The following is a 27616-nucleotide window of genomic DNA, read 5'->3' as shown; positions in this document are numbered from 1 at the left end:
CAGGTGGGCGGGACTTTTGTGCTCATAGACAGAGTTGTGGCTCAGGTGGTGGAGCAGGTCGCGTACTAATCATTGGTGGTTCAATCCCCGTCTGCTCCTCTATGCTTCAAGGAGCCTTCCGCGAGATACTATCTCCAAGTTCTTCTCAGAAGAAAGCACTTACATAGAAAGTGTGTGAGGGTGAATGAGGCAAGTGTAAAGCCATTTGAGTGCTCGGAGTAGAAATGAACCAATCCTTTTACCATTTACCTTTTAGCTGTGTACCTGAGATGGACACATTAGGAGTATCCCATTTCACTGATGTCATACAAAGCCCCTATAGTAGGAAAAAAACAGCTGAGGTTTTAGAGCAGTCTGATCATCAGAGAGAAAGAGCCATCCATCTCTTTTCCTCTGCTTATTTAACTCAGAGCTGTGGGAACAAGGAATTTCTTGTAAATACACTGTCTTCATGTTTTGAGAGTAAGGCTCATATTAAACATGACCAATGTTTAATATGAGCATAAATGACGTATTCAGTTAAAGAACAAAGTGTTTACTCTCTTGCTCTTAATACTTATTAGTGGCAACTTCAGATTAGTTAATATAATTTGCCCATTTTGTGTTAGCTGTATGTATTTATTAGACAATATACCACACATACCTTGTAAAATCCCCCTTTCTTAACTTATCCTGTCATGTTGAGTTTCTCCGAGCGACTAATCTACATGTGTTTATCGTTGCCACACATCAAAGTGACCACCTACCTAAGTCAGTGCAGGTCTACCGAGCCTCCAACCCATGCACTCTGTGGATGGGTCTAAACATATACCGAGGTCCCCGCACTGCTTGGGTATATATTTAGACTTATAGGCGATAACGTTGGGCAGCAGGGAATTTGTCAGCTGATATATTACTCACTGTACATTATGCCATGTGTGAGCTGGAGAATCTGTAAACAGCACTGCTTTATGGCAGTAATGGGTTTGTTATGGTTCGGTCATGTTTGCTGAATTAACCAGGAATCCCAAAATGGTTTAACGAGTTGATTTTCAGTGTTATGTTTCTTATATGTAAAAACCCAATTTTCCAAAATCCACAGAGAGCTGATTTACTGAAGCTCCTTGTGACTCACTGATTTGGTCTAATCCTTATAAAGTCAAAGTAAAAACGAATAGAAGCTCCACCCTAACTCCAGACGGAGTCTTTCCTGCAGTGTGACTCCATCATCGTGTCTCCCTGCAGGTGTGCCGAGAGTATGCTGTGCGTGGTGCCCGACATCTCCGCCTTCCGCGAGGGCTGGCGCTGGGTGCGGCAGCCCGTCCAGGTGCCCGTCACTTTGGTGAGGAACGACGGCATCATCTACTCCACCACACTGACCTTCACCTACACGCCAGAGCCGGGACCGAGGCCACACTGCAGCGCCGCCGGCGCCATCCTGCGGGCCAGCAACTCGGGCCTGCTCAGCAACAGCAGCCAGGAGGCCGGCTCCAGCGTCTACGGCTCCAACAGCACTTCCAACGCAGGAGTCACGTCTTCTTCCTCCACCGCCGCAGCCGTGGTCTCCTAACGCACACATGGGGGGGGGCACTCATACATGCCTTGAGAGCAAATATACCCTGAGGTATATGAAGACTATAGGAAATAAACAAAACTGACTCTAAAAGTGCTGCGTTCATTTTGGATACAAAGAAGCTGCAAAGGAAAACAAAACAAAAGAATCGGTGGGACAGAGGAGCCCTACGCAGAGGGAAATCTGAAGGAGTGACATCACAACGTTGTCAGCTGATGGGAATAAACGTATATAAAGTGCTCCTTGACACGCCTCCCCACCCCAGCCCCCCCACTCTCTTCTCCTGTGGTTACTTTAGGGACCTGCCTGTCCAGTTCTGGTGTTGGGAATGAGTGAATTCCTGCAGGCTCAGAGCACCAGCACCTTTCTACAGCTGTGAGGACGGAAACCACAACAACAGTACATCCACCGTGTGCATCCCACCTCCCCTTTATCCTCCCCGCTCCGTTTTAATTTTTTTGTAATTATTCCTTTTTGTTTCTCACATTCACGTCTGAAACCCTTACCAGGGGTGGGGGCGGGGGTGGTTTGGATGTGTTGTTGTTGGAGGGAGTGCAAGGATGCAGAGGGACACACATAAAACGTGACGATAACATAGTTTTTATGGACCAAGGATCTTGTATAAGCTTTAGTAAAGGTACATTTTTCTCCATACCTTTTTTTGTATTAAACATATAGTACACTTTTGTTACCAAATAGTTTCTATTCTTCCTCTGAGCTTGGGCTTTGTTTTTATTTTTATTTTTTATTTTTTCTCCCCTTCGAGGTCCAAAATCCCAACCTGTATGTTATTGTGACCTTACTTCAAACGCCTTTTTTTGGGTTTCATTTTGATATACTTGCTTCTTCTTTTTGGGGAAAAGTCTGAAGTCTTGGGTTGGGTTTTTATTTTTTTTTTAAGATTTTACATAAGCAAAGATCTTTTTGTTTGTTTTGTTCTGTTTTTTTTGCTTTTGAAAGGGGACAAACCTCAGAGGGCCTATTTTTATCATTGGTTTTTAATGAAGTCTTTAAGAAAAAAAAAAAAAAAGAAAAGCTTTAAGCAACGCCTCTGCCTTGCCTGCAATACTCTGTGTGCGCTGTGTCTCCTGGAAAGTATACACATCAGTACATGTCACACGGAGCCATAGCAACATCTGCAGAACACGAAAGCGGTCTTCTGCGAGAGCAAATCCGTCTGCCGCTTTCAAACTAATGTACCGAGCGTAGTCTTCGACTTCAAAGGATAGCCTTAGTACTGTATATTCTTACTGTGTATACAGGTAAGCCAGTCACATATCTGATAATATCCTTTATCTGTCACTGCTAACGTATCCAATAATGTAGTGTCTCGAAACTTGCACCTAGCAAAGGTGTCTTCCAGTCCGTGCTGTAGTTCTGGTGGCATTTATCTCCAAAAACACAAAAAACAACAGAGGGGGGGGGAAAAGACACTTTCAATTTGATGTGGCCTTACTGAAAACTTCAAATAGAAGAAGGAAAAACACTTCAGTTTTCTTATATGCTGTTTACTCACCTTGGGAGAACCTGTGCATAGCACAAAAGCAAGCCGACGCCTCGCTTCTCTGCTGTTTGGAGCTCATCGCCGCGGCTCTCCAACCACCTTCCCCGTGCAGAGCAGCCTTCTGAAGGGAGCCTTCATTCCCAGTGTACAAGTACAATAACCCACTTTTTTTTTTTTAAACTCTCACACTGGTGCCCGGCACCTTCTCACTTTTTGGTACAACGTCTCACGAGCACTGTAAGCTCTTTTTCAGCCTTCTTCTTCTTTGGTTTTTCTCAATGTTATTTTTCTTTAAAGAAAAAAAGTCCTGTGGTTTAATATGTTGGCCGAGCAAGCGTGTGTACATTGTGAACTCACTGTCCGAGTAGTTGCACTCATTCATGTTCGATGGCGAGACCTGTAGGAGTTATAAAGGCCTTCTAAAAGTGTATTACTGAAAATGTGCATTTCCAAAACATAACAGCAATATTGTACAGGTCATCTCATCAGTTTTTGTTTTCGTTTCGGGTTTTGTCCGCCTGAGCACTAGTTCACCAGCCAGCAAATATATATGTGTATGTGTGCGTGCGTGTTTCATATACAGTCGCTGTAATCGGTGTATTGAGTCAGACTCGCTCCGCGTCCTCTCCGAGAAAAAGGAAAAAACAACTTTTATTGGTGTTTTTTTTTTTTTTTTTAAATGTCTTCCACCGGGATCTAAACGTCTGATAAATGTGGATAAAACATTCAAAGGCAATACTTGTGATCGCAGTATTACAGTACAACTGTATACAAAGAACAATACTGTGACTTGAATGCGTGCTTAATGAAGTATTTCAGTTTTTCTTATTCGCGCCCTCGAAACAGGAACACACAGACTCATTTGCCCCCCCCCCACACACGCTTCCATGTAAAAAATAAAATAAAAAAATAAAAATATTAATAAGAGAAAAGTTTAAATTATGCCCCTCCCCCTTCTTCCCCCATTTTGCCGTTCTTGCCCACCTGTGTGTCGTTAATGTTAAATGTTTTATATTGTAATATTGATATTTTTTAAATTATTGGTACAAAGTTTCCCCTTGTCTTATGTCCACACACAAAAAAAGAATTAAAAACGGAAAAAAAACCTAGAAAAGTGCATTATTGGCCGTGCTGCCTGAGTCTGGCCGCTTCCTGTTTGTCCTGGAAACGTGGAGGAAGTCGTAGAAGGTGCTGCAGCTGCCGCCGCGTAGCATCAAAAACCCAACATTTGGCGCTTCTTCTTCTGCAGCGTGTCGAGCTGCAGGTCCAGCCCTCCCCGCCCCAAAGCCCTTTATTCTGCAGGATGGAGGTCACGAAATCTGAACTGTAGATTTTTAACTTCTTTGTCTTCGAGCTCTAAATTCAGCGTCTGCATCGCCTCCGCCGCTTTAGGCTGACCACCCATCCTCCTCCTTCCTCCCCTTTGGCTACAGAGCAGCTTCGCCACTTTTGTTGTAAACTAACACACACAAATAAGGGGGTGATGCACGCTTTTCTCTGAAAATGTGTCGCCTTGACAATCCGAGCTGGTTTACAGTTTTGTTTTGTTTTTTTTCTCTCTCTTAAAACATCTGGAGTTTTAAGGGACAAAGGGAGGATACGCGTAACCAGATTAGAGGGGTGATTTTTAAAAAAAGAAAAATGTTACATGCCTTCTTTAACTTTCGATAAAGCTTTTTCACGAGGAAAAAAAGCAACAAACCACCATCTCATTGTCTGTTTTGCAGATCTTTTTCACATTGTGTGCATGTGTCTGGTCTTTTTTTTTTCTTTTTTTTTTTACACCTCCAAAAGCAGCTGTTTTTTGTTTTTTTGTTTTTTTTAAATAATGAGCTCTGAACAATGTATGTATCCTCTAATATGCCAAATGTCTTTTATAATGTAGTTTTCATGCACTGCTAAACAAAAACAGGGCAGAGTGAGAGGCAGCTTTAAACAGACTTTTGTTTGTGTGTTTAAAAAAAAAAAGTTTAAAAAAAAAAAAGGAGTGTGGAGCCCTTTCTCTGTCGCACTCAGCCTTACTTCTCCTCAAGACTTATTCGGCTGTTTGCACTACAGAGCGCTAACTTTTCTATTTCTCTCACACGTTTCATCCTCACTCACATTTTCCTCGCCTTTATTTTCTTCTTTTCCCACCTTTTTAACACGCAGCCTGTTGCGCTTAGCTTGCAGATCACCTTTTATTTATCATTTCCTCCTCCTCTTCTTCCTCACACCCCTCCACTATCTTCCACTTCTCTCACTGTATCTGTGTATTATTCTAGTAAAAATGGTAAGCAGAGGTGTCATTGTGGTAGTATACTCAGTGCTCAAAGGGTTGCTGATGGTAGAAACCTGTGCCGTTTGTAACATTTAGCAATAACGTCAAAAACAAAGGGGACGGTTCTTTTTTTTTGTTTTTTATAACATAACGTTAGTTTGTTTTTTGTACATATTGCAGCTCCAGATCATTGCTCAAATCTGTATGTCATTAAAAGAAGAAAAAAAAAATGAGAAAAAAACTTGCAATATTGGCATAAAAATGAGAAATAAAAAAAAAAGTGATGTAAAATCTCACTTTGTGTGTTTTTATGATGATTCTTTGATTATTTTTAGCTTGAATCATGATTGTAGCTGAAGAGAAGAAATAACCCATTATTGACATTTATTTATTTATTTGGTGTGTAAACAACAGCGTCCAATGACGCTTCAACATCTGGTGGCTGCAAGGTGACTGCAGGTGGGGAGGTTTGGGCATTTACCAAGCCCAAATGGAGCTCTTATCTGACGAACTCCCAGTGGATCGTCTTTCCTTTAAGTCCTCTGTCTTTAAAGCTGTTAAAAGCTCTGAATCGCTCTGCTGAAGTGTGCGCACGCACTGACTTTATATGGTCGATGGATCGCAGATTTGCAGGAGATCACAACATCTTCCACCAAAGCCAAACTCAGGTGTATATTACAAAGCAATAAAAATCATGACTCACTTTTGTACATTCAGGTCTGAACCCATTACCTCGATATTGAACGAAACACGCAGCCATTGCACTTTAAAGTAATAATTTACAGTGGAACATTAGGGCTATATTTACAGTGAAAAAGTTGCTACAGCAGTGCTGCTATATTTAACATTTAACTGGAAATTGGATGGATAATACCAGGAATTGGCCCTTTGAAGAGGAGTTGCAGGTGTTTTGAGTCCCAGAAAAAGATAAGGCCCCTGCGTGCCCACGAGGTGGGTCAAGGACAGCAGCAGAGCAGTTTGTGCAGCGAGCGATTGAGTTATGGCTGATCTGCAGCGTGGGGATCAGACGACACATAAAATGTTGTTTTCAAGCACAAGTTTACACAGCTAGGTGCTTAAAATTCCTAAATATCGATATTATAGCTCATTTCGAGCCTGTTTACACTTGGTTTGAAATGCATCTTGGGCAATCGGGTCACAAGCGGACAGCGTTATATACACGCGTAAACAACCACAGAGATGTGATCACTCAGACCCATTGCCTTGGTGGTCCGGGACACATTAGGCAACGTGCTTTTTGTGGTGTAATAGTTAATGTTTCCTGGTCTGTGCCCAGCGAGGACGTCATTGATGCAGGATGTGGTGGTAGCAACTGACCTTGTCCTGGCTGATATCAATTGCCGGAAAACCCCATACAAGCATATTGTTCATTGAAAAACATTTCAATTTCATCCAGACTGGCGCTTGTCTAGTGCTTTGACCTTCTTGAGCAAGGATGGGCAATTCATTTTCCCAAGGGGCTACATAACAAACTGGGACTGTTGTGGAGGGCCCAGTTTGTTATGTGGCCCCTTGGGAAAATGAATTGTCCACCCCTGCTCTAGTGGGACTTGTGGAGCTAGTAAGAAAATGAACTGAAGTGGTTAGCTAAACACCTCGAAGATGCATAATAGGTGTTAACAGCAACGTGTCTCCGCTATCCACTTGTTTGATTCATTGAAATGCATCTTATAACCAAATGCAAATAAGGGGTTTGTTTTTTCTCAATGTCTTCTAGAGGTGCTTGTCACAAGCATCGAGCTAAACATCAAGCTAAATGAGCTAAGCATCTTTGCGTTAGCTCATTTAGCGCTCAGAAATTTTAAACTGGCAACACTTAAACATTAAAGGTTACTCAGTGTCTTTGGCTCAGATTCTGCCTAATAAAGCCGACATGGTAATCACCAGCTCAAAGTAAATTTAATTTTATTGATTGATTAGGTATTCTTGGCTTTGTAAAACTGATTAGATAAGTTTGAATTTCAATCTGTGGTGTAATTGCTAAAGTCTCACTAATAGAGGGAATTTTGGTAGCAAATTAGGAACAAGTAAAAAATTATACATTTTTCACATCATTTGAATATGAATACTTGTAAATTCCAGTGGGAAGGTACAATTTGTGCAGCTGTAACAGTACAGTTGGACTTTAGTGACAATAAGCTTTAAAGGTTACATAAATAAAATACATTCCTTCAGCAGAGAATCTGTCACACTAATGGACTGTAAAAAAAACAAAACATGACGCTCCCAGCCAGTTTTAAATTAAAGCTCTGAACATAACCTGTCCCAGACAAGGTTATAAGTTGTCATGGAAATATAGTCAGACTAAACAAAAAAACAAAAAGCATCTTGCTAACTCGTTATACAACCCTCTAATCTTCAAACTATACTTGTAGCTTGAACTTTTTTTTATGTATATATAAAATCTGGAATTGCATGTTAAATTTTTATGTCATTTCCCGTAACAGGCTAGCTATGCAGAAATCATCGCACTAGTTTGCATTGAAATAGCTTAACACAAATAGCATAATTGCAAAACAAATATTGCATTTGTATTTGTACATGTGAATTACATATAAAAGCAGCAAAATATTAGTGACCTTTAGAGCCAGTAATAGTAGGATTCTTCACCAGTATTTATAGAGTATCTTTTATCTGCCATTAAAAGCATTTTCCCGCCTTTTCCTTCAAAGCTTTATTCCACTTTCCCGCCCTAAATAGCCTTTTTAATGCTCTTCCCACCATTAAGAGCTTTATTTCAGTTTTTCTTGCCATTAATAGCTCTGTTTTACATTTCCCACCAATAGTGTTTTCTAGGTTTCCCGCCATTAATAGCTTTACTTTACTTTTCTTTCCATTAATAACATTGCTAATTGCTAAGCTAGCCACTTGATATCCAGGTTAAATGTTTTCTTTAAGTCGGCCTTTACTTATGTTTAAAAACTTGCTGTTACGCAACAACTTTAATGATTCTAATAATACAAAGAATAACACATATTAAAAGCTTTAGAAAGCACATTTGGATACATTACAAAATAACTGGAAATCAGTGGTTGTCATTTATAAATGAAAGCTAAAGCGCATTTGTTTAGTTTCTCATTTGTCATTTTATAAAAGATAGTTGGGTTTTTATTTATTTATTTATGCTTAAAGGTCATGTTGGCTTAAAAGGTCATTTTTCACCATTGTAATTTATTGGGATTAACGTCATCAAATCTTTAGATCAGCTATTAAAAAAATAAAAGTAAAACTTTATTGAACTTTCAGTGCATCAATTAACCCATTTAAAATGATAAAAATTAACCTCTCTTTGGCACTGCGTGTTATGTGAAAAGCTGCCCACGTAATGCACGTGGATCAAATGAAGCATGTGTAAATACTGTTTGGTTACTGTACAGTTCAGAAGCAGTTTCTAGTGTGTATAAAACAAAAGCAAGTAAAATGAAAACTGATTCTCTGCTTCATCAGAACTTTGCACTTTTCCGACAAGCTTGTGGGCCCTAAAAGCAAGTATGAACAGGCATCACTTGGCCACTCTGCAAGCTTTATGGAAACATTTATGATAAAGTCACAGCTGTGACTTTACGGACGGCACACCACATCTGCTCCACAGTCTCTGCCTACTTGTCACATTAAAATAGTGGCGCTAAAGCAACATGTTTGCTTAGTCTCGAAAGCACTGTGACAGCTTTTCGCAAAAACAACAAACCACAGCTCTCCATCTTATGCTTGCACTTGGGCCAGTACACTTGGTGCACAGACGGATCAATCAGACTTAAGTCAGCTCACTCCAGGCTGATGCACGGATGCCTGTGTAGGTGAAGCGTGTGCTGCTTCCACTTGGCGACGTGTGACCATTCTGCTCAGGGCTCTTGGGCCCTTCTCGCGGTCTGCCCGCTTCCCCTTGGGTTAGTCTGCTTCCAGCTGACCTCGTCAAGCCGCTACTGCCTCCACCACCCCTCCTGAAACAGCTGCAGCAGGAGAAGGTAGCCAGCATACCCTGGCGGAAGCGCTTGTTCATGAAACAGTAAATGATGGGATTGACGCAGGCCGAAGTGTAGGAGAGCAGGTGGATGAAGGAGATCGGCGCGCCGGTGAGACGGTAGGCCGAACGCCGGTCGAAAGCTTGCCATGCATTGACCACGAAGACCGGGGTCCAGCACAGGAAGAAAAGAAACACAATGACCAGCAGCATTCGGATAACGCGTTTCTTAGCCATCAGGTTGGACGTGGAGCTGCCGCTGCCACACACGCGGCCCATCATGGAGCTACCGGTGTTCATCGTCAAACTCTTCTTTTTGGATGGCTGCAGGTAACAGCCATCGCTGTCACCTGGCTTAATGCTGCTAGTGCTGGACTGTCTGTCTGCAAGGGAAGATAATAATAAACGGATTTATCGCTAGCATAAAAAAGAAGTTCCAAGCCGCCAATTCCATCAGTGAGCAAGTGAAGCAGTCCCCCCCAAATAGCCCATGTTTTCAGAAACTTTTGCTAGAGTGCCCCAATGTTAAAGTAGAGAAGATACAATTCATATTAATCGATCTTTGCTTTTAACTGTTAACATTCAAAATAACCACATTTTAAAAACTTTTGTTACTTTCTGTGCTCAGGTACCATACCTCTGCCAACTTTCCTGTTGGACATCTCAAACTTGATGCCCCGGTAGAGCTCTATTGAGATGAGTCCATAGGCTGTCATCATTACGATCCCAGGGATAAGGAAGAGCAGCAACAATAGGGACACATACCTGGAAAGAAAGATATTTCGGGTGGGGTGAGAGAATCCATGAGCTTCACACATACCTCAAATGTGTGGTTTCTCTTACTGTTTGTACTTAGTGAATACCAGAACCCCCTCATCAGTCACTTCTACACTATTTTATACATTTAATTGCTTAATTGTTGAGCATTTAAATTTTAAATCTTCCCGTGCAGCATTTGTCTTGACTGATTAACAACATTAGCAGCAACTGAAAAATGAAAACTTTTACTTTGAAGAGTCAAATCTGTGTCTCGCATAAACATCTTCCCAAAAAGATGTCTCTCGCCAGCAGCACCAAGCTGAGAAAATCAATAAAGTGCCCATCTGAAATTAGCAAAGGGATATTTTTTGCTACCTCTCAGGCCGAGTACATCCAAGCGTGAAGATGCCTCAGAAGGACAGTTTAGCACTTTTTTTGGGGGGGGGGAGTTTCAGCTCACCAGGACTGCTGGATGATGTCGTTGGGCCACACCAGGCGGCACATGTGCCCAGTGCTGTTGTTGAGGCGGGTGAAGGGCTTGAGGGTGCTAAAAATGGGGTAGGGCAGCATCAGTATAAAAGACCCCAACCAGGTGGCAGTGATGACCTTGGCAGCGTGGGATTTTGTCTGCCACACCCTGGAGGTGAGGGGGTTGCAAATGGCACTGTAGCGCTCCAGGGAGATGGCCACCAGGTTAAAGGTGGAGATGCTCACAGAGACACCTGCAGAGGTCAGAAAATCCACACAGTTCTGATTGGCTGAAACTTCATTCATTACATCATCATTACAGACTAATGTAGAACACTGCATTTTTTTCTAATGTGTTACATTTGTTTTAAAAGGAATATCAGACAAACCAGCAGCAGCTGCGTGACGCTGTCATATCAGCAGCTTGATTAATCTGTGCCGTGAAGAATTAAAGCAACTCTGTGTTTGTGTGTTTTACAGAATAGTCATCGGAACTTGTTTGGCTTTACCACCACATATAAAACCACAACAAGTGCATTCACTCTTTACAACGAAATTACAACCAAAAGACCATTAACCTAGCTTAGCATAAAAAAAGTAAACTTAATAAAAAAGGACAGCTTTACCCCACATTCATCTATATTTATTAAATCTGCAAATTTAGAAAATTGTATATTTAAAAAATGGCCTCAAAATGACTCGTATGATAATTTACACTTTGGTCTTATTATGTTTACGTCTCTCTTCTCTTTGCTTGTCTCCTCTGCCTTGTGTCTGCTTTGCCAGGACACACAGAGGTGAGCAGAGAAAGACCAGATAGTGAAACAGAGAGCAGAGGAGTGTGGCTCCCAAGGGTCTTAAACCTGCTCTCTTTTTAGCCAGCAGGGGGCGACTCCTCTGGTTGAACCCAGTTCTGTCAAAATGAAACAAATACGTGTGAAGTAAGAACTGAAGTTTAGGCATCTGTAATCCTTTGACTACCAATTCTCACTTCATCCACAGACCTGCTTTGCATTTTTTAGAAAGATGCCACCGCAACACTAATCGTCTATTAATAAGTGTTAATCGTCATCTTTCTCTCCTCCCCCTGTGTGCTGCATCTCCCACAAATCATCCTCACAACATGTCACTGACTTTACAGTAATGTCGCTGCACACGTTAATGCTCCACCACATTAAATTTAACTGCTGAGCTGCGACAGAGCACATCCTGCGCTGCCTGTCAGCGCGGCAGCAGTGGCGCGCTCAGAAACAACAACAGGATGCACAAACACACTTGTAATAGCTGCTTTGTGCAATCCGAGAGGACACACAAACAGACAGATGATGCAACAATCCCAGGAGAGCTTTGTGATTTTGAGGAATGAGCTAAATGAAAAATGAAACTCACATTTCCTTGCGGACGTGTAATTTAATGAAAATGAAATATTAGCAGTAGATACAACATCGGTAATGAATGCACCTTATTACAGAGCTCGCAGCGAGAAAATGTGATTCACATGTCTGATGGGACTGACTCATCTCCTTTGAAGCTGTCAGTATGGAAGTTTTCAAATGCCCGAATAAAGATAAATGAAACTCTGAAAGGAAGTGACACAGAAGGACAAACTGAGGCAGCGAGTCTTAAAAAGCAAAAAACTCCAAAGAAAAAAGATTTATGTTGCTTTTTGTTGAAAGTACTTGAAAATATTTTGATTGTGACTTTTGAAAAATGTTTAAATCTTCCATAGATTGTGGCATCTGCTGCTAACTGCATGGAAATGATAAAACTTTTTGACTGTAAAACAAACAAACAAGAAACAGGAAACCCCCAAACACTCACTGACGCCATTCGGCACCACAAACCACAGATCTACCTGTGGGGCTTCGTACTCTGTGCAACGCGCAGCCCTCTCTATCTTTAGACCCTTGTTTCCGGTTTGGAAATCCATCCTCCATAACAGAGACCTCAAGTCTCCATAACAGAGACCTGATGTCTGGTGATGGTGATGAGCTAAATTACTGGAAGCAGATGCATCATGGTCTTCAGCTGTGCAGCCTCAGTGGTATAAATTGAGGCTGTGCAGTCCAGAGGGGCTGGATGAATGTTACATTTGATGTCGCTGATCCTTTCAGACTCGTGTTGGCCGGTTGGATGCGTTTAATTAGAAACGATTTATTTATTTTTCTCCCCCTCATTGGAAAAAAAAAGAAGCCATGTGATTATGCAAAGTTGCAATTATTTTTTGCACCTCACCATGATTGGTTTAAGAACTTGCAATAGATGTGTGTGGAACGATCCAAATATCGATAGTATCGATACCACCGCTATCGGATCGATACTTTGCATCTTTACTCTGAGCTGTGTTGAATAAAATTACACCTCAAACATGCACTGTGGAAAATGTCTGAACCTTTTTTGTTGACTGTCATGTGTATTTTATTTATAGCCTATAGCACATTTAAACAATAGAAGCTGTTGGGTAGATTTCAATTTCAGGTCTCAAAAAAATCCAGTTTCAAAATCCATGAAAAGCTGAAATGAGTGTTTTGTTGTGTTAACTGATTATTGTGGAAGGTAGAAATGAAAGTTTTTTTTAATGGCCATTAAAACGTCTACAAAAATTTGTAATCTGAGCTGCCTTCCTAGTGTAAAAGTTTCAGTATCGGTGTTGGTATCGTGCCCTTGCATTTAATTGCATTTACTTGATATCTGACCGATACCAAAATTACTGCTCTTTATTGCACAGCTTTAACTATCGATGATATCCCAGAAACCTGCTGGTGTGGTGCATGCATGAACGCAAATTCCGCCTTTTCTGAATTCATCTTATAATACACCCTGATTTTATCTATTTTTATATTTATACTGACAAACTCATAAAAAAAGCTCCACTCTCGTGTTCAGCGTGTCTGAACATCTCTGAGCCACGCTGTTTTTAGCTGACTCTCATTAAAGCTCCGGGAGGATTTGAAAATACAGGGAAATGAACCGGGCTCTGGACATGCCCTCAGATTACTTTAATTAGCATCTGTATGATTCCATTACCAACACAATTCAAAACACGATAATAACTCACAGAGCTGGGGAACTGGGTCATGTTTGTGTGGCATGTTAGGAAGCCTTGAACTGGAGGACAGATGTGCACTGGTGTGAAACTTTATTTAGTTCATTCAGACGCATTTGGACATATTTTAACTGATTAAATCAACTAAAATAGTCATGTTTTAACAATCACAACAATAAACAACTTGGGCTGTCGATTAATATGAAGAATCGTGGAGGACACGTACCCATGAAATACATCACCAGCTTGCATGTGCCGTTGCCGAAGATGAAGTCCCTCATGAGGTTGGGGATAAGGGTGAAGGGGATGCAGACTAGAGACACCATCAGGTCGCTGATGGCCAGAGACAGTAGGAACAGGTTGGTGACGGTCCTCATGCGCCGGTTCCTGACCAGGACGGCGATGATGAGGCTGTTCCCCAGCACGCTGAGGAGGAAGATGAGGCTGTAGAGGGCGATCCGCACTGTCTGGTTGATGTCTGTGGAAGTGGGGCACAGTACGAGTTTACACGCACACAGATACCAGTTTCTATATTTATTTAAATGAATGCACAGCCCGTATGCTAAAACCCCCCATAATGTTTATAAAATAGCCACTCATATGCATTTAGGCTGTAACCACAGAGAGACCTGGAATATCTTCAGGATTTGTATTCATTTTGGGGGTTTTAGCCTCAACAACGTCGCCACTGATGCGTCTTTGGTCTCTATTTAAGTCCTCAAAGTGCACAAAGATAGTTCAGTTCATTTGACATATGCGGACTCAGTGAGCAGTGACAGCATTATGTGTCACTACTCACATACAGCGGACTACATTAGCTTTGAGAAGGACCTGAGCCATATGCGTAATGCGCACTGACGCACGAAAAATGCCCAAAGCAGTCGCTCTTACGGTACAAGCCCGAGTAGAATAAACGCGGTTTGAGCAACTAAATAAATACATTTAAAAAAAAAAAAGGAACATCGGACTTTTGAATGGAGTGGTCTAAAATTGCACAAGATGTCCCTCGGCATTTTGCTGGCGGATAAAGTCGCTGTACCTTTGGGTTCTGGTAAGATGTCTTGCTCGCTCTCGCACTCGGAAATATTCTTGATCCCAAAACTGCACAAAATCCTGTTGAGGTCCGTTGAGTTTATCAGCATGTCGTGGATTGTAAACGTCTCCATTTCGCAGTTTCTCCTATAGCCTCGAGTAGAAATCAGTCATATGAACATCAACCGGAATGTTCCTTCGAGAAAAGAAAAATGCTCCAGGGTATTTGCACGGAGAAATACTAAGCATCCATAGTGATTTTATTATTATTATTACCTTATTTAACGAGAAATAAAAAGTAGAGGGGATGACAATAATAAGAGCAGGACTGCTCTCTACAAGTTCCCGTGCGCTCTCGGCGTAGCGTGCTGGGCTCCTCTGGTGCTCCACATTTCCAACTCCTGACAGCATGTGGAAGGGTCTCGCTCTTGAAAGCTCAGCCCGCCTCTTTGGACCCCCCCCCCCCCCCCCCCCTCCTTTTCTTTAAATCACCACGTGTCAAACCATGGCACTGATAGAGAGAGAGGGAGAGATAAGAAGGGCTGATAGATTATAGTCCGGCTCATTTGGAGGAAGGTTGAAGCCAAAACGTCAAAAATTCAAATGTACCGAATTGCAGTCCTTCACCTGCCGTCGGCTATCCATATATCCCACGCCCCCCCGCCCGAATTTCACCGTGGAACTGCAGGACTGGAGGAGCTCTTTTACCTTTTACTCTAGTTTGAGTTGTTCTGACGGGTGGAGGAGCAGGCTGTCGTTATCGCCAGCTCCAATATTTAGAAGTCAGTCACACTGACTATTGTTTCACTCCCTCACACGAGAAGAGACAAGTCATAATTATAGTCTTGGGAGTTGTTTGATGAAATTCTTAATAGCGAGAGAGAGAGAGAGAGAGAGAGAGAGAGAGAGAGAGCTGTTCACGGTTCTCAGAAGCAGTTGGTGGTGTTTTGGGTGGGTTTCTGCTGTAATCTGTTATTATTTAAAGCCGCTTCGACACAAACCCCGTTTAGTCTGGTTACAGCAGCACCTGCAAAAAAAAAACAAACAAACAAAGGAAGTGAAGAGCAGAGAACTAATAGGCTATCTCAGGTGGCCAGATGTGAGACCACAGCAAATAACATGAAGATTTTTTTTTTCTATTTCACCTCCAGTTAAACAGATGCAGTTATATCATTTGGGTCATTTCCAGTTATCCTCCAGAATCATGAGCCTCGGCAGTTTATTAATGGAGCGCATTCAAAAACATCTCATGCTGAGCAGGTTTGCTTAGTCTGGACAGAGATGCTCGTTTATTACAAACTCAAACACGTGTAAATCATCTGTAGTGTGACGGTAATACATGACGTATCACTGTGTGAGAAGCTTTATAATGGCTTTATTTCATGTTTGGTAATGTATAGAAATCCTAACCTAATCCTAACTAACACACAAGGCATAGTTTGTGTGAATTCCTGTTTGGGCCTCAGGGGGTTTTATTGGGGTGTGTTCCTGTGAAGAACTGCTGACGTGATTCAGTCAAAGTCAGCTTGACAAGTCCCAACCTGAATAAGACTACATTTTAAACCCATGAATTTTGTTTTGTTTTCCAGACAATTAAATAACCACAATCAAGAAGAACTAGTTTTCACTTATATTAGCTTTACCACTTCTCAGTAAGGCTATAACAAGTATCCATGCAAAATAGTGCTTCACACTTGATAAACACCTTAGACTTACTCAGTTATGATGACTGTGTATTTATGATACAAGTACCTGGTATACCACAGGTCAATGGCATCCATGACAAAGATGCACAAAGGTCAGCCACAGAGATTTTCTATCACTCGGTTGTGGTGAGTGCAGTGTACTTTGCTGTGGTCTGCTGAGGGAACAGCATTAGAGTTGGTGACACGAGCTGATTGAATAAAGTGATCAGGAAGGATGGCTGTGATTGGCTGCAAACCAGATACTTTTGAAGCAGTAGTGAAGAGGAAGAGGAGGTGACTGGACAAACTGGACATGTTTATATCTACGTGGCAAAAAATATTCTGCCTCACTACTACTACTACTACTATTATTATTATTATTATTATTATTATTATTATTATTATTATTATTATTATTATTACATTTAATCATTAGAGTTGGCGCTCTTCTAAGGTTTGTTTGTGTTTAGAAGCTCGATAGCTGGATAATATCTTACATTTCTCTCTCTGTACTTAAATCTATATTTTTGATAGTACAATAAAAACATTAGTTTCGAGTTATCAAGCCAAAATATGGAGATATTAACTAGAAATTTTGACATTTGGATGGGAAAAAAGGAGGTCGGAACTAAAGTGTGTGGTTCTTGTTTCCCCTGCGGACACGCAGCCCGTCCTCAGTTGCTAAGTAACCTCTGCAGGGGGCGGCTGCTGGATGCTGACAGTTTAGCCGCAGTGAAGCGAGCCGCTCGGCTTCAGACGCATAACTGAACGGGCTTTGACCAGAAGGAGGATGGACGAGGGCATCGAGCTGTCTCTGACCATCGCTCAGATCATCCAGCGGCTCAGAGGAAGCCATTTACACTCTCAGATAGAGAGGCAAGCCAAAGTGAGTGAGCTAGCATGTGGCTAACGACACGGTGCTTCTGCTTCTAGCTCACCTTTAGCTAAAACCACAGCATCCAGGCCACATCATGTCTAAGAATGCGAAGCATTGATTTCCCCATGTCCCCATTGTTTTCAGGAGTGTTTACACCAGCCTGACGTAAAACTGGAGTCTCTAAAAGAGGACGTCCGCAGTTTTCTCAAAACATCAGGTAGCAAGCTGCAAGAAATCTCTTCTCACAAAGTCATAATTAAGCTGTTGTCTCTTGTCTGTTTAGTGATAATAATATTATAACATATAATAACAAATTCCAATGTTTTCCAGGCTGGGAAAGAAAGCTGCAGAATGCAGTGTACAGAGAGCTGCACATGTAAGTGACATTTGGTGTAAAGCTGTCCATGCATGACGAAGCACTGCACACACACACACACACACACACACACACACACACACACACACACACACACACACACACACACACACACACACACACACACACACAGTGGGGTTGAATTTACTCAAGCATGACAGTCATTGTGTTTGGGGTTTCTCAGCCTCAAAATGATTCAAAGCTAGTTTTGTGCCATGCTTGCGTTTGGTATCACTCTATAAAAACTCATCATGGCTTCAAGCATTCATCCATGTCTAACATTCGCATTTATTTCGAAATTTTTTTGTATCAAATTTGAGCTTTTTCCCGAGATGAATTTTCCCAGGATGATAGTAAAATGGTCACCTACTCAACCAGTGAGCTAAACTGATGCCCATAATACATTTTAAAATAGATATTTTGAAATGTGTTTAATTTGCTCAAGCATAAAACTGTTAAAAAAAATCAAATAGGCAAAACAGAGAAAAATGCATCAAAGTAAACAGTTTTTTCTTGTATATAATAAAAAAAAAACCAGAACTATTTTATCGGGTTTTTTTCTAAATTGGGGATTTCAAACAAACAAACAAACAAAATGCCTCCAGAAAAGAGCAGATGTGTAAGTGTAAATATCAGATAGAGCGTCCTCCATGCGGGCCAGTCATGCTTATGTGTGTAGTCACCTGTCAAAGGCTCGTTGTGAGCCAGGAAAAATCTCTGCATTCATAAATTAAATAATGTTAGGCTGTCAAAATAAACATTTACATGTACTAATAGCCTCTGTGAGGATCTCTGTGCATTTCAGTTTAGATGGAAACTGAATGCTTACACATTAGGGATGGAAAATTTGTAAACCTCTGCTCATGATTAGCTTATTAGATATAGTGGAAATTTTAATTTGTTTTGTCTCCTAGCAAACTAAAGATGCACAGCTCGATCTGCTGAGTCACTGCTGTGTATTGCTGGCTAATATCAGCCTACTGATGGTTGCTGGTAGACTTCAAAGGGGTTATTGCTTTTTCTATGGAAGATTCATTTTCCTTGACAGAAAAGTAGGAACAAACAAAAATAAAGTTTCCCCAGATTCTATAGTTAAACTTTGGTATCTGCATATGACAGCAAATATGCGACATATGAAAGTCTGTCTTCATCATCATCATTATCAGGCACACAGAGGATGCTGTAAAGACACATGAATGTAGTCAGGAGTCAGGACACAATCACTCTGTATATCTACAGAGTGAAAAGCCATCAAATACAAATCATTTTATTCATCATGATTGCTAAATTTGATTTATTGGCATCTTTGGGTAAAATTTCTTGTGATATCTGTGTATATGGCTGCTTGACAAACACCCCACAATGCAGTAGGGCATGTTTCTTTATTCTTGATTATATGATTGATTACGTGTACCTCCAGTGAAGGAGATGCTAGCATTGGGAAACTGCTTCAGAAGAGCTGGGCAACCTAGACCAGAAATCCTGTCTTTGTATCTTTTGGCTTGATGGCGCCAAAAACGATCTCCCTGTTTAAAAATGTAGTACACCGAATATCCCAATATCTTGTAAAGGTGTTGCTAACTTCTAATGGAAAGTACAGTGGTGGTTAGAAGTTAACATCCACTAATCATGGGAATTAATCTCATGGAAATTTTGGGTTTCAATGACTGTTCTTTGAACTGTTCTTTTCCAGGTTGGTATGATTGTACAGCATACATCTTAGAACACTTTAAAACAAAAAGTGGGTGTACAAGTTTGAATTAATTTTTAATTTGATCTAATCTACTATGGAAGCCCGTTTCTGGCACAAAAAAGTATCCATAACTCAAAATTTCGAGTTATCTTTATCAAAATTTTGACTTAATTTTCTCAAAATTTTGAGTTAATAAGTCAAAATTTCGAGTTTGCGCTGCCAATCAGTAATCTACGTGAATAACGTAATTTCTTTGTTACCCGGAAGCTGAAGCCCTCAGCTACAAATGCTGCAGCTAAGTCACCAGTATTACAGCCAGTCATGTATGCACAAATTGCTGATTATTTTCAGCGTGGCTTCACAAATGATGAAATCCTTGTGTTATTAACTACATCACATGGCGTTACTATCAGCAAACGTACTCTTGAAAGTGCCAATATGTTCGATCTGGTTTTGAGTGCGCATTCCTCTACGCTAGATCCTTCCAGGTAACAAGAAAATGATGTAGATTACTGATTGGCAGCGCTAACTCCAGATTTTGAGTTAATAAATCGCAATTTCGAGTTAATATGTCAAAATTTCGAGTTATGAATATTTTTTTTGTTTTTTTTACTGGTGGAAACGGGCTTCCATAAATCCACACAGGGTCAAAGTATACCTGCAGGCTCAAATATATACAAATATATACAGTGGGGCAAAAAAGTATTTAGTCAGCCACCGATTGTGCAAGTTCCCCCACCTAAAATGATGACAGAGGTCAGTAATTTGCACCAGAGGTACACTTCAACTGTGAGAGACAGAATGTGAAAAAAAAATCCATGAATCCAAATGGTAGGATTTGTAAAGAATTTATTCGTAAATCAGGGTGGAAAATAAGTATTTGGTCAATAACAAAAATACAACTCAATACTTTGTAACATAACCTTTGTTGGCAAACGTTTACTATAGGTCTTTACCAGGTTTGCACACACAGTAGCTGGTATTTTGGCCCATTCCTCCATGCAGATCTTCTCGAGAGCAGTGATGTTTTGGGGCTGTCGCTGAGCAACACCGACTTTCAACTCCCGCCACAGATTTTCTATGGGGTTGAGGTCTGGAGACTGGCTAGGCCACTCCAGGACTTTCAAATGCTTCTTACGGAGCCACTCCTTTGTTGCCCGGGCGGTGTGTTTTGGATCATTGTCATGTTGGAAGACCCAGCCTCGTTTCATCTTCAAAGTTCTCACTGATGGAAGGAGGTTTTGGCTCAAAATCTCACGATACATGGTCCCATTCATTCTGTCCTTAACACGGATCAGTCGTCCTGTCCCCTTGGCAGAAAAACAGCCCCATAGCATGATGTTTCCACCCCCATGCTTCACAGTAGGTATGGTGTTCTTGGGATGCAACTCAGTATTCTTCTTCCTCCAAACACGACGAGTTGAGTTTATACCAAAAAGTTCTACTTTGGTTTCATCTGACCACATGACATTCTCCCAATCCTCTGCTGTATCATCCATGTGCTCTCTGGCAAACTTCAGACGAGCCTGGACATGCACTGGCTTCAGCAGCGGAACACGTCTGGCACTGCGGGATTTGATTCCCTGCCGTTGTAGTGTGTTACTGATGGTGACCTTTGTTACTTTGGTCCCAGCTCTCTGCAGGTCATTCACCAGGTCCCCCCGTGTGGTTCTGGGATCTTTGCTCACCGTTCTCATGATCATTTTGACCCCACGGGATGAGATCTTGCGTGGAGCCCCAGATCGAGGGAGATTATCAGTGGTCTTGTATCTCTTCCATTTTCTGATGATTGCTCCCACAGTTGATTTTTTCACACCAAGCTGCTTGCCTATTGTAGATTCACTCTTCCCAGTCTGGTGCAGGTCTACAATACTTTTCCTGGTGTCCTTCGAAAGCTCTTTGGTCTTGGCCATGGCGGAGTTTGGAGTCTGACTGTTTGAGGCTGTGGACAGGTGTCTTTTATACAGATGATGAGTTCAAACAGGTGCCATTCATACAGGTAACGAGTGGGGGACAGAAAAGCTTCTTACAGAAGACGTTACAGGTCTGTGAGAGCCAGAGATTTTCCTTGTTTGAGGTGACCAAATACTTATTTTCCACCCTAATTTACAAATAAATTCTTTACAAATCCTACCATGTGGATTCATGGATTTTTTTTTCACATTCTGTCTCTCACAGTTGAAGTGTACCTCTGGTGCAAATTACTGACCTCTGTCATCATTTTAGGTGGGGGAACTTGCACAATCGGTGGCTGACTAAATACTTTTTTGCCCCACTGTACATACACTCACTTAATCTTTTAAAAAGTGCTCTTAAAGGTTCTACAGTGTCTTTTAACTTGACAAACCCAAGGCCTATTAACGAATGATCACTGGTTGATCATTGTACTCAACCAGTGATTGTGATCGACTACAACCGGTCACTTCTCTTTCTAGCACAAAAAGGATTTATTTGACACCATTCGATGGATTGAACAATACGCAGAACACTGGGAAAGTCCAAGGAACTCAGTGAAGATTTGAGGAGGAGAATTGTAGATTTAGACAAGCTGGGAAAGTCTCTTAGAGCTCACCTTCAAGTTCAACTGAAATTAGCAGCTACATGCGTGGACAGGCCACATACTTTCTGGAGAAAGGTTTTTGCCATCACAGAGTGGATGGAATAATGAGAAAGTAGGACTACCTCCAAATTCTCCAACTTCACCTGAAATCAACAACGTGGTTGAAACCTGGACACAACTGGGTCTTCCAACAGGGCAAGATCCTAAGAACACATGGTTTTGGAGCGGACAAAGCAAGCTAATGTTAAATAGCTGGAATGGCCTTCCCAAAAATCTGACCTCAACACTGCTGAAAATCTGTGGACTACGCTTAAAAGCCAAGAAACCAAGAAATTTAAAGGAAATCTACCAGTTGTGCCAAGAAGAGCGATCAAATATCCGCCAGAATTATACCTGAAGCTTGTTGATGACTACAAAACGCATCTGGTCAAGGTGCAAATTGATGGCAACCTTCTTTTGTGAAGAGTAGCAAATGTTTTCGAGAATAGTCGGGTAAAGTCTTTGAAGTCTTTGAAACACATTAGGGGGATAGAGATGATCTATATAAGACTTAATGTAAACAGAGAGCTGATTATAGAAGGAGACAAGGTTGGATCAAATTAAGGTGAGGCTGACAGTCACAAAGGAAGGATGTCAGGCAGATGAAGACAAAACACCATCGGGGAGTCAGAGGGAAGACAAACTCAAGAAGTCAAGGCAGAGAAAGACGCACAAGGACAAACAATTACCAAAACACAACAGGAAGCAGTTACACGAAAGATGAGAGAAGTCGTGAAGAAAAAAGAGAATCCAAGAGACAGTGGGGAAATGATCAAAATCGAAACAAGTAGGAAACTCAATAAAGTCCAGCACCATGACAAAGGTTTGTGCAGAAAGTCGCTGCTTTTTTCTTTTCTTTTTTTAAAGAAAGTTTCCAAATAAGTTGGAAATAATGAAGACGTGTGAGTGAGTGGAGCCAGGTTTACTTGCAGAAGCAGAGGGAGAACGGGGTCAGGAGCGTGCAGTGACTCAGAGCGTGCACAACAACACGGGCACGGCTTCATGGAAGAGACTGGTTACGTAACCCAACATCAGACTGCGTTAATGTTATAGATTCATCTCATTCTACACCTTGTTTACACATAAATCCAACACGCACAATATAATAACACAATATATAAAAGCTGGTACACTACTATCTATTTAAAGGTGATTAATGCAGGGTTTTTTTTAAAATTTGGTAGAAATGTTGCTCTCTCCTGCACAAGTTTGGCTCCTCTGCCTTTCCCTCTTAGTGTTATTGGTTTACCTTTAAAAAAATGTTTGGTTTTAAACACTGAAATTGTAGCTAAAAAGCCATTGTTCCCTGAACGTTAAAGACTAACAATCCCTCCACTGTTATCCACATTTATGCACTCTTTTTATCTGAAATCTCTGTTTGGCTGGAGGCCTTTTTGTCTCTTCCGTAAAAAGCTCGGAAACGTGTGCTGCACTCACTTATCTCGAAGAGCACCGGACTGTCTCTCCTTAGGCTCAGTCTGAAACAAGGACTTAATACGTTGCTTTGAGAGGGTGACATATAACAGTGACTAATGGCTCCTTCTTCTGGCGCTATGTGCTCTTATAGGTGTTTAGATTGGGGTGAACGTTGTTTAACGCTCTGAGACCTTGAATCATTCGGCATGCCCTAAGCAGGCTTAGCTGGGGGGGGGGTTTGTGCATTTGGAGATGTCTTCTGACTCATCTGGTGTACATTTGTGGGCTCTAATGGAGACTGACTGCCTGCTTTTTGTAAAGGGGAAAAAAAGTAAGATTTCCCTTTTGTTTGACAGTTTCCTCCTTTCAGCTGTGTTTCTTTTCAAAATAAGATGCTCTTTGTGCCACGACCGGCTTCATTTTCCCCAAAGCTGTAAGTGTTTTGTGAAAAAACACAGTGGTGTTATTTGTGTGTCAGTCGGCAACGTTGTCTTACTTGCATTTGCTCATTCCAGCCAGCTGCCCCCGAGGCATCCCCCGGCTCCCCCGGAGCATCTCAAAGAGCCGCTGGTCTACATGCGCAAGGCACAGGTCGGCCCGTCTGCTTTTATTTCCTCACTTTCTCTGCTTCTCCCTGACTCCTATCATTTTTGTCTGCCAAATTCACTTTTAAATCACTAAGGTGTGCGCATGTGTGTGTCTCTTACACAGGCCAGCTGGGAGAAGCGTGTCCTCAAAAGCCTGAACAGCATGAGCACAGAGCTTGGAGTGCCTCTGGCTCACATGGTAACTAAAACATTGACAATCACAGCCAAGTTTATAGATTTTAGTTTGTAGGGTTTTTTGTTTTTATTTTGCAACATCTTCTCTAGAGATGTTGCAAATAGAACAAATTAAAAACCCTGCATCATTTTAACCCTGAGCCAACTGAGCTATGAGCTGCGGCTAAACCCGAGCAGCTTTTTTAACTGACGATATCCAGACTGTGTTGTTTGGAGTCTGTTTATCAGTTTTACTGCTTGCTTCTGCACAGGCACGATTGTATTTATGACTTATTATTTCGAACGCAATACTGATGTGACATTTTTAAGACGGGATGTGCGGCATTTGTTTGTTGAAATCTTGTCTTTCCGCCTGCTCCACAGAGGCCCGCGGCGGAGCAGAAGGAGCTCACCAACAAATGGAACGAGATGGGCACAGATGAACCAGGTCTCAAGACACTACCCAGGAGATTTGGCCTCGAGCAATCTGCCTTTTATGATAGATTAGTGTTGATGCGTTCAGGCGCTGTATTTATCGCCAGCTTAGCACATCTCAAAACCAGATCTGCTACTTCCGTGTTTGCTTCCTAAGCCGCGCTAATGCAGCCAAGGCTTTCTAAGGCACTCGGGCTCTGTAACATCTGCATAGCGCACAATGTAGCTTTTTGCAGAGCACACGCTGGAATTGTGCTGCCAAGCCTCCCCATAGATGACTGAGCCTGTGCTATGAATTCATTTTTGTTGTTTAAAAAGAGTTTTTATTGTTGTCAGAAGATACGTACCACTTTGACTTCAGGCCACCGCGTTTACAAAGAACACCCTAATCTCGTGTCCTAACAGTGCTATCAGTGCTCAGTGGTGTATAATAACATTTAGGATGTGCCGTCCTTCGGCTGTAAACATTTTGGATCGTGAATCTAGAAGCTGTCCAGACTCCTGGTAGGGAGATAACCAGCAGCACCCCTTCCTCTCGTCGAAAGCCTTAATGTGGCCTTGTTCTGAGGATGACACAGGACTGGAACTTACTGCCGTGCTATGAAGACGGTGGACAGAAGTTCCACTTAGAGCTGGCCTTTAATTTGCATAGATGTGTGTTTAAGTTGAAGTTGATAAATTAAGTTCGCAAAGAAATGGCTTTTTTGACTGCTGTTACATAACACATTGTAAAGATTGTTTACGTGTTTATATCGCTGCAGATTTGAGTCGCTTCAGGCCTGTCTATGCTCCGAAAGACTTTCTGGAAGTAAGCACATTCCTCGCCTTGTTTTTTTACTGCTATTATCAGGATTGAACTCCATTATGTTATATAAATGCTGTCTAAACAGGTCCTAATCGGTTTGCGGAACCCCAACCACGATAGCAGCGAGGACATCAGCGTCAGGAGTCACTGGGGACTCATCCAGGTTCCTCTCAATGTCAGGGACATCCCACACCTGGTAGGGATCTGTGTTCCTCCCCACTTCACTTCACATGTTTGTGGGTCATAGGGATTTGGAAAAACTTGTCCTTGTGAGTGGGATCAGACACCAGCAGCTTATTCAAAGGATAGCTAACATCACTCCAATTCCTAAGTCTCTGGCTGCCAGTTTAAAGGCTTATTAGCTGTTTCTCAACCTGAATATCCCTGATATTCTACAGCAGTATCGCCCAAAGAGGCCTCGTAGCTCAGTGGTAGTGGTGCCCAGAGCAAACTCTGAACAAGGGGAAATAGCTTTTTGTCATTATGCAGCAGTGAAACTCCCTGGCTGCTGTTCAAGCTATTAAATCCTGACTAATAGCTGTGTTGTTTATCACTTATTTTCATAACTCGTCACTCATGCCTTATAAGCAAAATATGAAGAAGTCATGGGTGTCTTAATAATGTCTCTTAATATATTTCTTTTTCTTTAACGTTTTGTGTTTATTAATAAAAACGTCTTGCATTGTGTTGAGGTAGAAGTGTATTCTTTGAACTGAAAGAAGAATAGATTGTACATTTATTCATGCGTTTTGTGTCTGTTGTGTTAAACTCTCAGAGAGAGGCCTACTCAGAGCTGAACCTGACCAGTGGACAGATGGGGATTGATGACCACGCACTCATCCATCCAGGTATTACTCCTTTCTTGGAAGGAGAAGGATGAGAAGGCTGATAGCAGATACTTAGCTTGGTAGTTATCATGCCCTAAAAGACATGTTCAAACTGTAACGATAACATGCTGGTGGTTGTAGAGTTTTGTAAGTTTATGGCATACATATGTGAGAGTGCCATCATTGTTTTCATCTAACCATCAAGAAAAGAAGCTCCCTGTTACAGCGCTGTGTCAGCTGTTTGGCAGAATCAGAGGCTCATTAGTTTTAAAAACTTTCAGAGGACTTTTTGTCCTATAAAATACATAATTTGTAGGCAAGCTTAGATCATAACAATTTTAATTATCACTCAGCAGCATTTTAATACCAGACCTAAACACATTTCTGGTTGTGATTAAGAAAGAATACTCTAGAATAAATGTGTTTACCTAATGAACAGAGAGCTTTAATGGTGTATATACCACAGGGACTTCATATCAGTCCTTGTTCCTTTCTTGTGCCACAAGGGCCGTCTGGGATTTCTCAAACAACATCTCGGTGAAGGCCACATATCGACATTGTTACACTTTGGTGTTCAGGCTTGAAATAGAATCCAGCATGTCTGTTTGTAAATCGAGCAGATAGCACCACTGATGGATCTGTGCTTTCTTTCTCGTTCCTGTACAGACTTGTTTGAAAACGAGTATGTGCAAATCGGAAAAAAAGGTCAGTGTTTGGTTCTTGTTTTTATTCCTTTTTTTTGTGGAAATGCTTTGTTGAGCTCTATTTTCTTCATGAGATTTTGTTCATTGTACACTAAATTACCAAAAGTATTTACTCACCCATCCAAAATGACTGCATTCAGGTGTTCTAATGAACACTTCCATGACCACATGTGTATAAAATCAAGCACCTAGGCGCACTATACACCTCACCTAGGTTGAGGTGTATAGTGCGCTGAGGTCGCCCACTTTTGCAGAATCAATAGTGACGGACCAACAAACTTCATGCGGCCTTTGATTAGGTCAAGAACTGTGCGTAGAGAGCTTCGTGGAATGGGTTTCTATGGCTCAGCAGCTGCATCCAAGCCTGACGTCACTAAGTGCAATGCAAAGAGTCAGATGAAGTGGTGTAACGTCAATGTGGTGTGACTGAACCTTATTTGTCTGGCAATCGGATGGACGATTGGTGGAGGGGTCATTTTAGACAAGTTCACGCTCCCAACTTTGTGTGAACAGTCGGGGATGGTCCCTTCCTGTTCCAACATGACTGCACACCAGTGCACAAAGCAAGGTCCATAAAGACATGGATAAGTGAGTTTGGTGTGGAACAACTTGACCGGCCTGCACAAAGTCCTGACCTCAACCCAATAGAACACCTTTTTGGATGAATTAGAGTGAAGGCGTGTCTGACCTCCAAATGTGCTTCTGGAAGAATGGTGAAAAATTTCCATAAACACTCCTAAACCTTCGAAAGGTTTTCCCAGAAGAGTTGAAGCTGCAATGGGTGGACCGGCATCATATTAAACCACATCGACTAAGAATGGGATGACCCTCAAAG

General features: G+C 41.6%; 3 protein-coding genes across 5 annotated transcripts in view; 2 read left to right on the top strand and 1 right to left on the bottom strand.

Moving 5' to 3' along the window:
* Window positions 1–5612, top strand: part of rbpjb (recombination signal binding protein for immunoglobulin kappa J region b) — a 52826-nt gene extending 47214 nt beyond the window's left edge. Inside the window, exon 11 of the mRNA XM_026162163.2 lies at window positions 1225–5612. Within this exon, the coding sequence (XP_026017948.1) occupies window positions 1225–1549 (325 nt within the window). The 3' untranslated portion in view covers window positions 1550–5612. The remainder of the gene's footprint in view (window positions 1–1224) is intronic.
* cckar (cholecystokinin A receptor) lies at window positions 2435–15060 on the bottom strand. Of its 2 annotated transcripts, none has more exons than XM_026162161.2 (6): window positions 14880–15060; window positions 14611–14757; window positions 13798–14049; window positions 10518–10779; window positions 9936–10063; window positions 2435–9681 (listed from the first exon to the last, which is right to left on the bottom strand). In XM_026162161.2, exons 2-6 carry the CDS (start codon window positions 14735–14737, stop codon window positions 9092–9094), a joined length of 1359 nt encoding a protein of 452 aa, XP_026017946.2. In that variant the 5' UTR covers window positions 14738–14757; window positions 14880–15060; the 3' UTR covers window positions 2435–9091. The 2 variants fall into 2 exon arrangements, with proteins under 2 accessions (XP_026017946.2, XP_026017947.2); XM_026162162.2 differs by having other exon boundaries at window positions 14611–14799; window positions 14880–15059.
* Window positions 15061–16955: 1895 nt separating this feature from the next.
* The window catches only part of tbc1d19 (TBC1 domain family, member 19), a 29587-nt gene continuing 18926 nt past the window's right edge, over window positions 16956–27616 (top strand). The window contains exons 1-10 of one of the 2 annotated variants that reach the window (XM_026162159.2): window positions 16957–17174; window positions 17310–17382; window positions 17496–17541; window positions 23765–23840; window positions 23961–24035; window positions 24395–24458; window positions 25207–25253; window positions 25336–25446; window positions 26026–26098; window positions 26744–26782. In XM_026162159.2, the coding sequence (XP_026017944.1) occupies window positions 17079–17174; window positions 17310–17382; window positions 17496–17541; window positions 23765–23840; window positions 23961–24035; window positions 24395–24458; window positions 25207–25253; window positions 25336–25446; window positions 26026–26098; window positions 26744–26782 (700 nt within the window). In that variant the 5' untranslated portion in view covers window positions 16957–17078. Of the gene's footprint in view, window positions 17175–17309; window positions 17383–17495; window positions 17542–23764; window positions 23841–23960; window positions 24036–24394; window positions 24459–25206; window positions 25254–25335; window positions 25447–26025; window positions 26099–26743; window positions 26783–27616 lie in introns of both variants that reach the window. The other variant, XM_026162160.2, reaches the window with a different exon arrangement.

This window comes from Astatotilapia calliptera, chromosome 3 (assembly GCF_964374335.1).
Source record: "Astatotilapia calliptera chromosome 3, fAstCal68.1, whole genome shotgun sequence".
Classification (NCBI taxonomy): Eukaryota; Metazoa; Chordata; class Actinopteri; order Cichliformes; family Cichlidae; genus Astatotilapia; species Astatotilapia calliptera.
This window is presented reverse-complemented; position numbering and strand designations above follow the sequence as displayed.

Bases quoted from the DNA above. Each gene is read 5' to 3' on its own strand.
- cckar (XM_026162161.2), bottom strand. From the start codon at position 14,737: ATGGAGACGTTTACAATCCACGACATGCTGATAAACTCAACGGACCTC. The intron at 10,780-13,797 runs GTACGTGTCCTC...TGACCTCTGCAG, and splicing joins GCTGGTGATGTATTTCATGG to GTGTCTCTGTGAGCATCTCC. The intron at 10,064-10,517 runs GTGAGCTGAAAC...CTTTCTTTCCAG, and splicing joins GACATCATCCAGCAGTCCTG to GTATGTGTCCCTATTGTTGC.